This window comes from Sminthopsis crassicaudata, chromosome 5 (assembly GCF_048593235.1).
Source record: "Sminthopsis crassicaudata isolate SCR6 chromosome 5, ASM4859323v1, whole genome shotgun sequence".
Classification (NCBI taxonomy): Eukaryota; Metazoa; Chordata; class Mammalia; order Dasyuromorphia; family Dasyuridae; genus Sminthopsis; species Sminthopsis crassicaudata.
Genome location: NC_133621.1, coordinates 237,211,227 through 237,227,114, shown reverse-complemented (window position 1 = coordinate 237,227,114; position 15,888 = coordinate 237,211,227). Strand labels below are relative to the sequence as shown.

Sequence of the window (15,888 nt, the reverse complement as noted above, 5' to 3'; positions counted from 1 at the left end):
GGAGAGGAGGGAGAGGGAGGGGGAGGAGGGGAGGGAGAGGGAGAGAGACAGAGACAGGGGGGAGGGAGATGGAGAGAGAGACAGGGTGGAGAGGGAGGGAAGGAGGGAGAGAGAAAGAGAAAAAGAGGGAGGGAAGGGAAGGGAAGGGAAAAATGGAAACAAAGGAAGGGAACAAAATATTCTAAAAAAAAACTTTCTTAAAACCAATGGTTTGTAAAGACTGATTTCTTTCAAGGATTCTGATCAGAGTGGATTATTTTTAGTATCATGGCAAATATAAAAAGAAACAAGTCTATAACCCACATTGTTTTCCACATGAATTCAGACAATCCTCCATAAACAGGAAATTAAAATAAAAACTACTGAAATGATTAAATGGCAACTCTTCCTCCTACCCCCACCTCCTGAGAATCTTTGGTCCCTCAAATGACATACTTGTCCTCACTGTTCCAGAAATCGGTTGACTGTAGGTTTTCCAGGATTCACCACTAACAGTCCTAACATTGAATTGATAGACTCGCCCTGGATGAAGACCGTATACAATGCGCCCCTTTGATTTTCTGTTACTGTAGGGGTTGAAGATGGTGAGTTGGTCTCTTGGAAACCATTGCAGCTCAAAGTCATCATAATCTGTCCAATCTGGTGGACCCAACCATGTGATAGCCAGGGAAGTATTTGCCACGTCAGCAAAGGACAAAGTACTGGGAGGCCTTGGTGCTGTATAAAAAAGAAAGTAAAGAATTGTGAGGGTTTTATAAATTACATGTTGGTCAGATCTAACACCACAAAAAATACTTTTCTTATGTCTCTTATTATGCCTCAAATTTGCAATCCCATTTGACAAAAAAGTGAGATTTTATTTCAGTTAGCAGTTATTGATATTAATTAATTAATATTTCAGTTTTATGCATTGAATTCTCCATTAGACTGCAAACTTCTCAAGGTCAGGGATTATCTCATTCCTTTCTTTGTATCTCTAGTACTTAGCATCTGGAGTAGGAACTTAATATATGTTTGTTGGCTTGATTCTATTATTGAAAGGTTCTATGGAACTAGAAATTGGACTATGTCCCCCAGTGGCTTACCTTCTATACTTACACAGATGAGTAAATAATTTGGGAGGAAAAAACTACTAGGTAATAGGGGAAATGTAAAAAGGCTTTCTATAGGAGGTAGTATCTGAGCTGAACCATGAAAAAAAGCTTAAGATTCTAAAAGGTAGAGGTGAGGAAGAAGCAGATTATTCTAGGCATGAGGTACAGCCTGCACAAAAGTATTAAGATGGGAAATCCCCAATTCAGGGAAGCAGAGCAATTCTGGAACTGTGTTAATTATAGGAAGTAATAAGAAAAAAAGTCTAGAAAAATAAGCTGCCATTAGACTGTTCCATACTGGTAGCATCAAAATAAAAATTGGATTGATTGAGTAGCACACCCATGCTTTTCTTGTTTATCAAATTTTAAATTAAAATTTAATGATAAGCTGTAAGAAGTAATGTGTAGACAGTTAGCTTTAGCATCAGGAAAACCTGGATTTAAGTTGACCTCTGATACATACTGCTGTGACTCTTGGTAATCATTTAAATTGTCAGTGCCCAAGACAACTCTCTAAGACCAAAAAAGAAGGTACTAGGACTACATTGGAAGGAGTTTCTTGATCTAGGGGTTCCTTATGTTAATGAAACCACAGATTTAGTCTTCATCGTGTTCATATGATTACAATCCTATTTTCAAAAAACTTCCAAATGTTTCATGTGATGATTCCATTTTGGACTGTTGTTCATCTGGACAGTGGCAGCTGAGTATCTTACCTGTTCTGCTTTCAGCATTGATGGTATTGGTAAGGTCACCACTATGAGTCACCACACTCAGAGTATATTTTCTTCCAGGAACAAGGTTATGGAAATGTTTCTCCATGAGGTCTTTTGCCTTCCAGTTTTCCTTTTGTGTGCCATTGGGGTTGTAAAGAATCAGTTCATAAGAATCTAGATCCCCAGGGGCAGGGCTCCAGGTGAACCAAAGGCTATCTGTCATATTCTGATTGGATCCCTTGAGATTATTCACTGGGGCTGGAACTGAAGGAAAAAGGAAAAATTACCACAGAGTACACAATTGTGAGGAATAAAGACTTCTGGGACCACAGTTAAAGTCAAGTTTAGTTTAAATGGCCGATGTGATCTTTCGTTCTCTTCTTGAAGGTTAGGTATACATAGATGTATTGAGAAAAGAATCATAACCTCTAAACATACTGAAGGCTCATACTTCACTCTGCATCTGAACTGTTTAATTCCATTAAACAGAAGGATCTATCCAAGAGAAAAATATGGCTTTATTTCTTCAGTCTTCCCTTTTGGGGCTTCTCTGCTTCTATGTTAACTACTCTGCAAATACTCAAGGATCTCTGAGTTCCCTTCCTTACTCTGTCCCTTATTAAAACTTGACAAAGTTGGTTAATAGCCATTTATACTCTAGTATGTATTGTGTCACTTTTCTCAAGAGTATTTAGATTTCATAATTATCATTAATTGCAAAAATGAAATGCTTTCCTTCTCTTTGAGCAAAACATCTGGTTAATCCAATGAAAATAAAATCCATATACCAACTAAGCAAAATAAAAAAATAAAAACAACTCTATCTGCCAAATCCATCTCCATATCCTTTTCAAATTTAGAATAGGAATTTCCTTTGGATTCTTTTACAAATATCTGAAATCAAAACATTTAAATAGTCACCTACATAATTGAAAGATGAAGAAATAAGCTTCTTTCTTTATACTACTCACTCTGTTCCAGGTACTGTACTAAGTGTTTTACAAATATTATCTTATTTGATGAGTGTCCTGTGTTGCAAATGCTATTATTCTCATTTTACAGTTGACAAACTGAGGCAAAGAGAACACTTGGAACTTGTCTAGGGTCACATAGCTAGTAAGTGCCTAAGATTGGATTTGAAACCAGGTCTTTCTGACTCCAGTCCCAGTTTTATTCACCATGCCACCTAACCAACTCTAAGGTTAGACCAGTCTCCTACTTTTATACCCCCCAAAAAAGGAGAGAGAGAGGTAGCAAGGGAAAAATATAGTGAGTCAGTATGTTAGCCCCAATTTAAATACATGAATGGTCTTTGTTAGTTTATAGCATATAGAAATCCTCCAATAAAACATGAGAAGATATTCTACACAAAATGTGTTTCCTAAGACTTTTTAGTCTTTTAGACTGCTTCAGGCACTCATCTCTGGCCTTATGTTGTATCTTCTCTTTTCTTCATTTCCCTCCCCTCCATCTTTTTTACATAATATCTGTGCTGATAAAAAATAGAAAAGATGATACATGGGAAGGAGAAGGGAGGGGCTTGATGATAGTGACTCAGAGAGTCCCTGAGAATATCAGTAAAAGTTGTTTCATTTTAAACTAAAATACTGTAGTGGTAACCAACCAAAGTCAGAAAGACTGGAAAAGTACATAAAAAAGAAAAGAAAAAAGGAAAAAAAGGAGGAAAAAGGAGATATACCATGTGTGTGTGTGTGTGTGTGTGTGTGTGTGTGTGTGTGTGTGTGTGTGTGTGTGTGTATGAGAGAGAGATAGACAAAGAGGAGACAGAAAGAGAAAGAGAGAGACAAAGAGACAGATGATTAGACAAACATAGAGTATATAAACAAGGGCTAATAGAGTAATTCATAGAGATTTGGCTTCAAAGCCAGGAAGACTTGGGTTTAAGTTTAGTCTCTGACACATATTGAAATAACTAGATAGCATGCTGAGCCTCGAGCCAGCATCCTGAGTCAGCTTCCTGAGTTCAAATCTGGTCTCAGACATTTACTAGCTTTGTAATCCTAGGCAAGTCACTTAACTGTGTTTCCCTTAATTTCTTCATCTGTAAAATGTGCTGGAGAAGAAAATGGCAAACCACTTTAGTATTTTTTCCCATTTTTTCCAACAAGAGTTAGATATGACTCAGCAACAACTGACAGATGTTGGCTATTTATTTGTTTATTTATTGCTGGGGCAATTGGGGTTAAGTGACTTGGCCAGGGTGACAGCTTGGAAGTGTTAAGTATCTTCAAGAGTTTCCATTTGAACTCAGGATCTCCTGACTTCAGGGCTGGTGCTCAATACACCTTGTTACCTCGCTGCCCCAGATGATGATTATTTAAATAATGGCAAGATACCCACCCAATTGCTCAAGATGAAGATCATCTCTGAAATTATGGAACAGTTACAAATGTGCATTGGTAGAAGGAATTTCTTCACTGAGATTTCTTCTGCCCATAAAATCACAGCTCTGCCCACCAAAACCACAAAGGCCACATTCTATATGCAGTGTTGGGGAAAAAGAGTCATATTTGTCTTTTTCTTTAAAATACACACATACACACACACATGTGAGCATTTACATGTATGTATGTGTATGTGTATACATATATATCTTCATATATATATACATACATATGTATAGACTGTAATGTCATCAAATAGAGAGATATATGACAGTGAAGAAATAGTAATTTCATTAACATTCTGCTTATTTGTATGTTGCTCCTTTGGCTGGGGAATGAGTGCTTACCTGTTCTACCAAATATAAATGACTCATTTGAAAGCTCCCCACTGTGAGTGACAATAACCATTTTGTACATTCTGCCTTGCATCAGGTTCTGAAATGCACAAGACTGAACTCCAGGGTCCACCTTGGCTCTCTCCTGAAGTGTCTTGTCTGGGTTGTACAAGAAGATGTTGTACCAGTTTAGTTCTCCCTCAGAGATTGTCCAAGTGAATGCTAAGTGGCTGGTGGAATTCTCTGTGATCCTCAGATTGGTCACAGCTGCTGGAACTGAAATCATGAATTGGAAAGACCGTTAGAATACCAAAGTCATTTCCTTTGGGAAGCAGAGTGGTGAGAGTGAAGAGAAAGTGTATTTTGAAGGCAAGAAGACTTAGCCCTAACCCTAATATCAATTACTAGTGAGTGGCAATCATTGAATATCCAACAATGGCCTTGTAGGTGTGTGCCTTTCCTTCACTGATAAAATATGAGAAGATATCCTATATGCATCCTAAATGATGAGGCTGTTTCAGGCACTAGTCTTGTGATGTTACATTTTGCATCTTCCTTGATGATCTTCAAAAGTTTCCATTGTAATTAATTTTTTTTATTTTTGGTTTTGTGTGTTTTTTGAGGCAACTGGGGTTATGTGACTTGCCCAGTATCACAAAGCTAGTAAGTGTTAAGTGTCTGAGGCTAGATTTGAACTTGGGAATTTATGACTTTAGAACTAGTGCTCTGTCTACTGCACCATCTAGTTCTTTGCAACCAATCTTTTTTTTTTTTTTTTTTTTTTTTTTTTTTTTTTTTTAAAGACACTGGGCCTCAATTTTAAATAAGAGAGAAAATTTCTCTCTGTCTTTCTCTTTAACATATTTCCATATTTGTCATATTGTGCAAAAAAAAAATAATCAGACCCAAAGAGGAAAAACCATGAGAAAGAAAAAGCAAATACAAAAGTGAAAATATTAAGCTTTCATCTCCATAATTTTCTCTCTGGATGTGAATGGCATTTTCCATCTCAAGTCTATTGGAATTGTTTTGGATCACTACAATGCTAAGAAGAGCTAAGTCTATTATTGCTGATCATGACATAATCTTGTTATTGTGTTGTTCTGGTTCTATTCACTTCACTCAGCATCAATTCATGTAAGTCTTTTCCTGAAATTGGCCTGCTCACCATGTCTTATAGTACAATAATATTCCCTAACACTCACATACCATAACTTATTCAGCCATTCTCCAACTGATGGGCATCCACTCGGTTTCCAGTTCCTTGCCACTATAAAGAGGGCTGCTACAAACATTTTTGCACATACAGGTCTGTTTCTCTCTTTTATGATCTCTTTGGGATATAGACACAGTAGTGACATTGCTGGATCGAAGGATATGTACAATTTTATAGCCCTTTGGGCAGAGAGGGAAGTTCTAAATAAGGAATCTCCCTCTACAAATGCCTTCTCTGCAATTTCTAGTCTTGAAAAGTTGTTTAAAGTTTTGAGAGGTTTAGTAATTTCTTCAGGGTTATTCAGCTTGTATGTTTCAGAAACTAGACTGAAACCAGGTCCTTCCACCATGAAGACCAACTCTAGACACTATTCAACACTGCCTCTTATGAACAATTTTAATTTTAGAAATGTTTCTCAGGTCAGGATTGTTGTTCAATTGCATCTAACTCTTTTGATCCTATTTGCCAATTTAGATATGGTAGCAGTTTGCCATTTTTTATTCTCCGACTCATTTTTTATAGAAGAGAAAACTGAGGCAAAGAGGGTGAAGTTACTTGTAAGGGCCCTTTAAATGGGCGGACACAGTGCATCGGGAGATTGAGGCCTGGAAGTAATTTCTGTGGATATTAGGACTGCCCTTGGGCGGGATCCTGGCCATATTGAGATAGTTTCGTAATGGGTGACTCTCTCGCTGATTGGCTGTGTGTGTGACCTCACAGGCCCTATGTAAGCCCACTGCAGGCAGCAACCGCCCCCTTTTTAACCTCCTGCTGTTCACCCTGGCTCCTAGCCTGGGTGGCCAAGCCAAGATGGGTAGCCGAAAGAGGTAAGGGTTTTGGTAGTGAACACGTGGGTCTTCTGACCAGGTGTTCACTCGGGAACCAACAAGTCAGGGCATCAGCTAGGGCATTATGTGAGTAGGTATAATAAAGGCTTTTAAGATTACACGTGGTTGTTCTTGAGTGCGCTACCGGTTATTAAGCTATAGATTCAAGAGATTGTGGCCAGAGACCTTAGAAGGCCTCAGAGGAGGCGAGCCGGGTAGAGTTCACACTGCAGAGGACAGTGGTCAAAGGTACTCTGGTGGGTCTAGGACAGACTAGTAATTGTAACTGCCAGGAGAGCACGTTACAGTTACTCACCTAGGATCAAACAACTAGTGTTCTATCATCTGTGCCACATAGCTTCCTGATTTTAATTACCTGTCCGGCCTTCAGTTTTAGCTCTAGCACTGAAGAGACCTCCACTGACAGTTAATATTTGTATCTTGTACTTCTTTCCTGGTATTAAATCTTCAAATTTGTGTTGCTTTGCTGAAGCCACCTCTGATTTGTTGCGCAGTAGAGCTCCTTCCTCATTTAGAAGCAGGATATCATATCTCTCTGCCATGCCAGCTGCTCCTTGCCAATTCACTATCAGTGAGTGACTACTGTATGCATTATCTGCATATAATCCCTGGACAGATGCAGGCACTGCAAAAATCAACAACAAAAGGGAAGGGAACTAGATTAAATTAGATCTTCCAGGGCATATCTTATCTAGAGGAACAAAGAAACAAAAATCAATAACTTCCTGCTCACATGGTACTTTAAAATCATAAATAATTTCTCCCATGAACATATCCTATGAAATATCTACACATGAGAAGAACTTTATAAAAAGTATTCTGGGCCTTAATTACCTGAGTAATGACTTCAATTTTTCAATTTTATTCAGTGTTATAGGTTTAGACCACTGATGTACAGAAAAGAAGACAGAATAGTGCTGATAAATACTGGAGGATTGGTGAAAAACCTGAAACCCAAAGATTTTTGAGATGGTAGAATTCTACCCAATCTCTAGGTTCTAACTGAAGTTTGATATGTATACAGTATAAGTTAATGTTTTAAGATTTTATACTTCTTGTTACATTTCTATTCTCAAGGTAAATTATGCAAGTAAGCTCTTAGTATTTCAAGACGTTTCTAAGTGTGAAAGAAAAATCTTGTGAAATGGAAATACATTTCTATTTAAATAGGGTGCTAATCAAGGCAGCAATCTTTAAATGAATTGAAACAAAAAATGGATTAGCTAATCATTGAATATTAAACTTGAAATGGATCTCAGAAACCATTTAATTCAAACCAATTGATAGAAGTATGACTTATGATTAATAAATAATATGATATAATAAAAATAATGTGATACAGTATATAGCATAATAATATAGCATATTATATTATAATATGAAATAGATGTATAATTCTTGGAACTGGGTACTTGTTCTTCCTTTATTATGGTAAATTTGTTTTAAACTGTAAAATATGTGTGTATAATATATGTATATATATATATATATATATATATATACACACACATATATATATATATATATGTTTACCTTCATGAAAAGCATTTTTCAACCAAGAAAAATATTTTAAGACATCTATAGCTATACAGCACGGACTATTATCAGAATCTAAATTTCTATCATTTTTGATAGGTAAAAAATATAACCAGAATTCATTTGGGCACTAAAAATTCATTGAATCACATGATTCTTACAATTAAATTTTCATTTCTTTTATATAATTTCCAACAATAGGGAAAAATATAAAGAGGTACATATGAGAGGGAAAATTATATGAATAATTCTTATTATTGCATCAAATTAATTCTAAATTCATTTTTAAATTGCACATTTTACTTTAAATGCATTTAGATGTTTTGTGTTTACTAAATTTTGAGATTGTCAAAGAATAATTTTGGGCCAGTTTCCCGCCATAAGCAATCTGCTAATATTACTTTAGATCTTTTGCTCATTTTGACACTCACCTGTTCGACCAAGAGTTTCTACCTGGTTACTTAAGAAACCACTGACAGACTCTACCACAATTTGGTACAGTTCCCCAGCTTCTAATTTGTGAAATGTGTATTCATTGATATGCTTGGGGATGGTTTGTGAATCAATTTTATGGTTTTGCCTGAATGCTGTCACTGTGTATGAATCCACATCTCCTCCACCAGGTGTCCAGTTCACTTTCAGACTGTCTGTCATTCCATTTGGAGAAACATGTATATTTTTTACAGGACTGGGAGCTAAAAAAAAAAAAATTAAAAAGAAGAAAAAATCAAAAGTGACAACTTAGATAATTTATTGGGAATATTTTCAACCCAAAGTTCTGAAATTCTTAGGTCTATGGTGGGAACCCAAACAAAAGGTAATATGTTTAACTGGCTTGATCTGCTTTTCTGCTTGACTGCTAGTATCATTCACTTAGAGATGGAGGGAATCTTAGAAACCACTTAGTCCTATGCCCTAAATATCTTCAGATATTGAAGTTCCAGAGAGATACTTAGTTCCAGAGAGAAGTGACTGGTCCAAGGTCATAGGGATAGGAACAGAACTTTTGAATTCATTGATGAAGGGAACTTCCAGATGGGGAAATTCCCTTTGCCTTTTTAGGTCAATGCTTTCTCTGCACTAAGAGGTTAAATGATTTGTCCAAGGTCATACAACTAGTATGTGTCACAGTTAGGATTTGAACCCAGGTCTTCCTGTCTCCAAGGCCAGCTCTATGTCATAATGACCTTCTCAGGTCATGCAGGAAGGAATTGACAAAGCCAGGTTTGAACCCAGAAAAAAACCAGCAATACCAATAGCAACAACAAGCATTTATATAGCGCTCTAAGATTTGTAAGATTCTTTAAGCCAATTAAATCATTTGACCCTTGCACCAAATCTTTGAGGTAGGAGCTACAGTTATTTCCATTTTATAAATGGAGGAATGAAAACTGAGAGAGATTAAATGACTTGTCGAGGGTCACAGTGTGTCTAAGAAATTATTTGAACTCAGGTTTTTCTGACTCTTCATTGCCCTTCATTCACTGTTCCACCAAGACAAGTACTCTCTCTCTGTTATGCCATGCTGCCTTTTTTAGACCAGGCACAAAGAATGGATAAAGGCACAGGAAGAAAAGGAGACTTGGAGTTCAAGAGCTTAAATGTTTAGTAGCAAGAGTAGTCACATTCCTTCAGCCTATTTGGAGGGTTCTGGAGAGTACTGAAAGCAAAGGCAGCAAATCTTTATTTTTAGATCTCCCAAGGCCCCTCCATTTACTCCAGACCAATGGCAGTTTCTCCATTGTCTAGCAAGATTTATAATGACATTTTACTCTTTGCTTATATTACTTAGCTTGGACTACTTCCTGGAAATAGGCTGAGGACATTGTTTTCCATACCAGGTTTCAAACTGACACTGAAAGAGAGATTATGGCTTTGAAAGGAAGAACTTCAAAATGAAATGACCTTTTTACTGACTTTAAAAGAATTTTGGCACATTTTAAAAACAAGAAGACTATTCTTTGATCAGTTATTTTCTTTTTAGAACTTAATCATTTCAATTTCTTCTTTAACAACACAACTAATGTAGAAATTATTTACATGATTGAACATATATAACCTTACTTTAAATTGCTTACCATCTTAGAAAGAGGAGAGAGGAAGGAAGGGAAAGAAAAGGGCAAAAATTTGGAACTCAAAATTAAAAAAAAAAGAATGTTAAAAATTATCTTCGCATTTAGTTGGAAAAATGCTATTAAAAACACTTTCCTCTGATCTTCATTTACTTGTTTACTTTCTCTTCACAGAATCATAGAATTTTCCTCAAGGTGTCAGGCAAAGGGTAAAAATCATCTCCACCCTTTATCTGATCTTTTGATTAAAGCTTCTAAATACCCCTGAGTTGACCTAGACCTTGATGTCAATTCTAAGTCTTTTAAAATTATGCTTCTTCAGTCTTCCAGTCATAAGATCCTAAGTTCTGATCTGGGCTTTGATGGAAATGTAGAAGTGCCATGCCAGCATATCTAAGGATGCAATAAAAAATTAAATGGAATTTTGGGGGAAGTTTTGTGGAAGCCATAGATGATATGCAAAGCCCAGCAGATGACACAGAAATTATGACCAATTACTTAATCCAAATTTTACAGAACACTCATAAAAGAAAAAAAAATTCAGACTTCTTTTTTGGTATGAAGAAAGGGCCAAACATTTTTTTTACACAGATTTTCTAATCTAGATGATGGGGATGTGTAATGGAAAGGGTAAGCAAAGAATAGGACTTTTTACTATATATCTTTGCTCCTTCTTAGCCTTCCCACCTCCAAAATCTAGGAGTTACCAGTCTCAGTAATTTTGTCCATATCCTTACTGATGAAATTGTATCCTGAACATTAGTCTTTCTTCTATATGAGAGATAATATTGCATTTCACACACAATCTACCTTTATTCCAAAGGATATTTAAATATTTTACTGTCATAGTTAAATTGCCTATTTTCATATTTGCTTTAGGATTAAAAAAAATGTTGTATCCCAAGTCAGCTAGTCATCTAGGCTCATAGTACAGTTAGAGCTTAGACAGAATTATTAAGTTTAAGATAATGCCCCTTAATAGATGATTATATTATTAACTATTTTCATGGAAACCCCACTCAATATTGGAAGGTTCTTTTCAGTTTACTGTGCTGAATTTAAGTTAAAGAGATAAAATAAATTAAAAGATGAAACTTCTTTTATTTGGGCTTTAAGGGTTGGAATCTCAGCCCAAGTAACATTTCCTCCTTTCCTTCATAGATGGAACCAAATGGCTTTAGCCATATAATTTTACCAAATCTATTCTCTTGGCCTATTCTACTAAAGAATTTTATTTTTAGGGGGCAGCTAGGTGGCGCAGTGGATAGAGCACCAGCCCTGAAGTCAGGAGAACTTGAGTTCAAATCTGGTCTCAAACACTTAACACTTCCTAACTGTGTGACCCTGGGCAAGTCACTTAACCCCAGCCTCAGGAAAAAAAAAAAAAAAGAATTATATTTTTAATTACCTGTTAAGCCCTCGATGAAGGTTGACTTTTGTGCTTCTCCACTGATTGTTAAAACAAGAATCTTGTACAGACGTCCAGGAGTTAGAGATGTAAACCGATACTCAGTTGCAGTATTTACAAGGTGAAGGGAAGGGAGGACCTTCACATCATTGAAGCAAAGCTGAATCTCATACTGATCAACATCTCCATCAGCTTGTACCCAAGTGACATGCAGCTCTTCTGTACTCCTATTACGGATAACTAATTCCTTTACAGTTTCTGGGACTGCAAAGAATGGAGAATTTCAGAATAACTCAGTGAGAAATGGAAGCATCAAACTGATGGACTTAGTGGAGCATATAGTCATATGGATGAAACCACAGATTTTCAAAGCACTCAAGGACCAAAAAGAAAAAAAAAGTGATTGATCATAGAGAATAGCAAGATAGTCGAGATTCAGTGTATAGAATGCCTTGGAGTCAAAAAGACCTGAGTTTCAATCCTGCCTTAGATACTGTCTAGCTGTGTATCCCTGAGCATGCCACTGAATCTATTTGCCTCAATTTCGTCATCTGTGAAGTGTGGATAATAATAGTGGCTACTTTCCAGGATTGTTGTGAGGACCAAATGAGATTTTTTCCCCCCCTTAGGCTGGGGTTAAGTGACTTGCCCAGGGTCACACAGCTAGGAAGTGTTAAGTGTCTGAGACCAGATTTGAACTCGGTTCCTCCTGAATTCAGGGCTGGTGCTCTATCTACTGCACCACCTAGCTACCCCACAAACCTTAAAACTCAATAGAGATGCTAGTTGTTATTGTTATTAGAAAATTTATTCAACAACAAATTTATTCATACAAGTGCAAATAGCAATAAGAATTGACTTTTAGAGAAGACCATGAAATATTAGATAGAGAATTAGCCTGGAATCAAGAAGAACTGGGTTCAAATCACATAAGGTATGTAGCTTTGGGCAAGTCACTTGACTTCAGGGCTCTGGGCAACTCTTAAGGAAAATAATTTATAGAACATTTGCATTTATGGTAGAAATTTCCATATTTGGGAGTTTTCTACACCAAGAAAATTACAAATTTGGCCTAAAAAGGGTTTACACACATCATCACATCTGATCCCCATAGCAACCCTCAAAAGTACATTGCACATATGAGTGACCTGAGACTGAAGTTAGATGACCTGTTAGTGACAAGATAGAATTTGAAACCAGGTTTTTCTGAATTCAGGCCTAGAACTTTCTCCAAAAATCTGTGTTGTCTTTTACGTGTAAAAATTCCCTCAGACTACCTCTTAAAATTCCTCATGTGTAAGCACAACAATCTATAAGGGATTATAATAAATGTATTGATTTTCATGAAAGGAGATCTTGTGTACTTAATTTTTTTAGCATCATAGGATAGTAAGATGCTATATTGTCATCTAGGCTGGAAATCAATAAGAAGAATATAAGCATAATAAGCATATGCTTTCTCTTTATGCAGCCAGAGAAAGTTTTCAGGGTCTGGGCTGCTTCTGAAATTACTAAGGATCTAGTGCCTGTCACATAGTAAGTACTTAATAAATGCTTGTTGATTGTTTGTGGCTGGGTAGCCACAAAGGACAACAGTGATCAGTCATTTGACAGTGACTAAATTGCTAAAACAGCAGTCAGAGAGACAATAGAAAGGCAGTTGACAGAGAAGTAACAGAAGGAGGTAGAAGACAGATGAATTAGGAATTTAGGAACTTGCAGGGATTGTTACAAGAGAGTTAAAACAGCCATCACTGGACCTGTGGTTCTGTGATCTTATAATTACTGAACACAAAATGATGAACTCTTGCTATTTATGGCTTTTTAAAACCGAATATTAACTTTAACAATAAATCATTTAAACTAGGGGCAATAGGCAGCATAGTTGCTAGAGTGCTGGACCTGATGTCAGAAGATTTATCTTTCTAAGTTCAAATCTGACCTCAAACACTTGCTATGTGACCCTGGGCAAATCACTTAACCCTGTTTGACTCAATTTCCTCATCTGTAAATTGACTTCAGTACCTTTGCCAAGAAAACCCCAGATGGTGTCATACAGTCAACCATGACTGAAAGCAACTGAACAGTAACAACTAAATAACAAATAACAGTTTACCTATCAAATAGCTAAGATTTATATAGAACTCTGAGGTTTGCATATATTACCTTATTTAATGATCTAGGCCTCAGTGCTTGTAGGAGTAGCAGCATAGAAAGGAGTAGGATCTTTAGAGAGGAAAGGGAAGGGTCAAGAACAGGCCTTTATTGAATACTTATGATGTGCCAGGCATTGTGATAAGAGTTTTATAAGTATTATTTCATTTGACACAAATCACATTTATGATATTCCAAGAGAGATGTGTGGGAGATGAATGAAAAATTACTAGTGCTAAGCAGCCCCAAAAGATTGAGCCCAGTCCATGAGCTCAGAACTAAAATTCTGAGCTACAGGTTTCCCTGTTAATGAACTTACTTGTTCTCTTATTCATCCGCTCACTGGCTTCATAATTCCCACTCTTGGTACTAACAGTGACACTGTATAGACGCCCAGGGATAAGATTAACAAAGATACATTCATTTTCAGTCTTGGGAATGATTTTGGTTTGGACAGAATTATTCTTGTTGGTTATGACAACCACATAATGATCAAAGTCTCCAGTGGCATGCAGCCAGGATACTTTCAAATGGTCACTCATGGCCGAGTTGCTAATAGTAAGTCCTTGGATCTTTGAAGGCACTGAAAGAGAGTGAGAATTGTTAAAAGTTTAGGAATTCTAAAGAAACCCAGATTATAGACAAGCATTTACATTTATCTTGCTGTCTGTCTATTTCCAACCCAGGTCTTTCAATCTATCTATAAAATGAAGAGGTTGAAATAAGTGACCTTTATTAAATAAGTTTTTTCTATTACTTATGAACTTAAATAACTAGAAGATAAAGATTTTGACTAACTCCTTGAGACAGGTATAATGACACTAGGATAAAATTAATGGGGATAATTAATTAATTAATCTCATTTAGATGTGAAAACTCATCCATGAAAACAAGCCAAGGTTAAGTGACAGAGAGAGAGCAAAGAGCTGAGCTAGAAACTAGCAAGGACTGAATGGACAGAATGAGGGCACCCAGAGCCACCATGGCAGTTGTAGGATTAGAGCTGCTTTGAGAAGAGTTAGTAGACCTTAGGGAGAAACAGGGAACATCAAGGAAATGTTGTTTTTCTCTAAGTCTATTTATTAAGAGCTGAATTTTGAGTTAATGGAAAATGATATCCAAATCTTAACATGATCCTGTAGTGAAGGGCAGACCCAGGATTTGAACCCAGACCCTCTGACTTTAATGCCAGAGAAACTGAAGCAAGATAGAGATTAGAGGTTTTTAGTATTTTATTAATGGAGAATTTGAACTAGTTGGCTGGATTAGACACTTTTGTCTCAAGGAGCAAGGGATTCCAGAGACTCTTATAGGGCTCTAGTAATCAGGGAAACAAAGGCAAGGTAAGGGTAGAGCACTGGTGAGCAAGAGTTGCAGGAAAGGACCATAAATTCAATTGTGATAGGTTGGGGGTATGGATCAAGGATCATAAATTCTAGGAGCCAGGATGTCTGAGGCAGAAGATACCCAAATATTGAGATAACCAATCTGGAGGTTTATGGCTCTTTGGAATGTTAGTGGTCAGGGCTCCCAGCCCTAATGATCTCAGTCCTAATGGCCAGGAAGGGAGGTTGCCACCAGGGAGACTAAGGCAGAACAATTCAGGGAAACCGAGGCATGACATGACTTTTTCTAATATATCAAATCAGTTTAATTGTTTGACTACACTGTTCATTTCAATAGCCCTCATAGGATGCCTATCACAATGCTATGCATGTAAATGGATATAAAAATCCATACTTGGTAATTAATATTAATGAAAATAATGATGATAAAAACTCTAGGATTTCAATGGATCTAAATCTAGAAACTGGTAATTCATGATTACCAAACTCTATTGCTTTGTATTAGGACATCTATCTAGTTGAGATATATCATTACAATATTAAAGTTATTATAATTTCATGTTTAGAATTATAAAAAAGATTGTCATAGACTATTGTACAATTAATATATTCTAAATGTGATTATTATAAATGGTTAAAAGGTGGTAAGAAATAATATGAAACCAGTTTTGGTGCACTAAGTTCTAATCCATGTGAGGGCATTTAATCATTCTCCATCTCTCTCACTATGTGTTGAGCATTTAGGATAGAGATGGGCA

General features: G+C 36.5%; 1 protein-coding gene and 1 long non-coding RNA gene across 6 annotated transcripts in view; one reads left to right on the top strand and one right to left on the bottom strand.

Annotated features, from left to right (window-relative positions):
- Nucleotides 1-15,888, bottom strand: part of PTPRB (protein tyrosine phosphatase receptor type B) — a 133,897-nt gene that overhangs the window by 43,290 nt on the left and 74,719 nt on the right. For all 5 annotated transcript variants that reach the window (XM_074270541.1, XM_074270542.1, XM_074270543.1 and 2 more), the window contains 7 exons: nt 14,104-14,367; nt 11,631-11,894; nt 8,582-8,845; nt 6,970-7,239; nt 4,563-4,826; nt 1,811-2,074; nt 436-717 (listed from right to left, as the gene is read on the bottom strand). In XM_074270541.1, coding sequence (XP_074126642.1) covers nt 436-717; nt 1,811-2,074; nt 4,563-4,826; nt 6,970-7,239; nt 8,582-8,845; nt 11,631-11,894; nt 14,104-14,367 — 1,872 coding nt within the window. The remainder of the gene's footprint in view (nt 1-435; nt 718-1,810; nt 2,075-4,562; nt 4,827-6,969; nt 7,240-8,581; nt 8,846-11,630; nt 11,895-14,103; nt 14,368-15,888) is intronic.
- The window catches only part of LOC141544424 (uncharacterized), an 80,366-nt gene that overhangs the window by 62,947 nt on the left and 1,531 nt on the right, over nt 1-15,888 (top strand). The gene's annotated exons all lie outside the window — the stretch shown is intronic.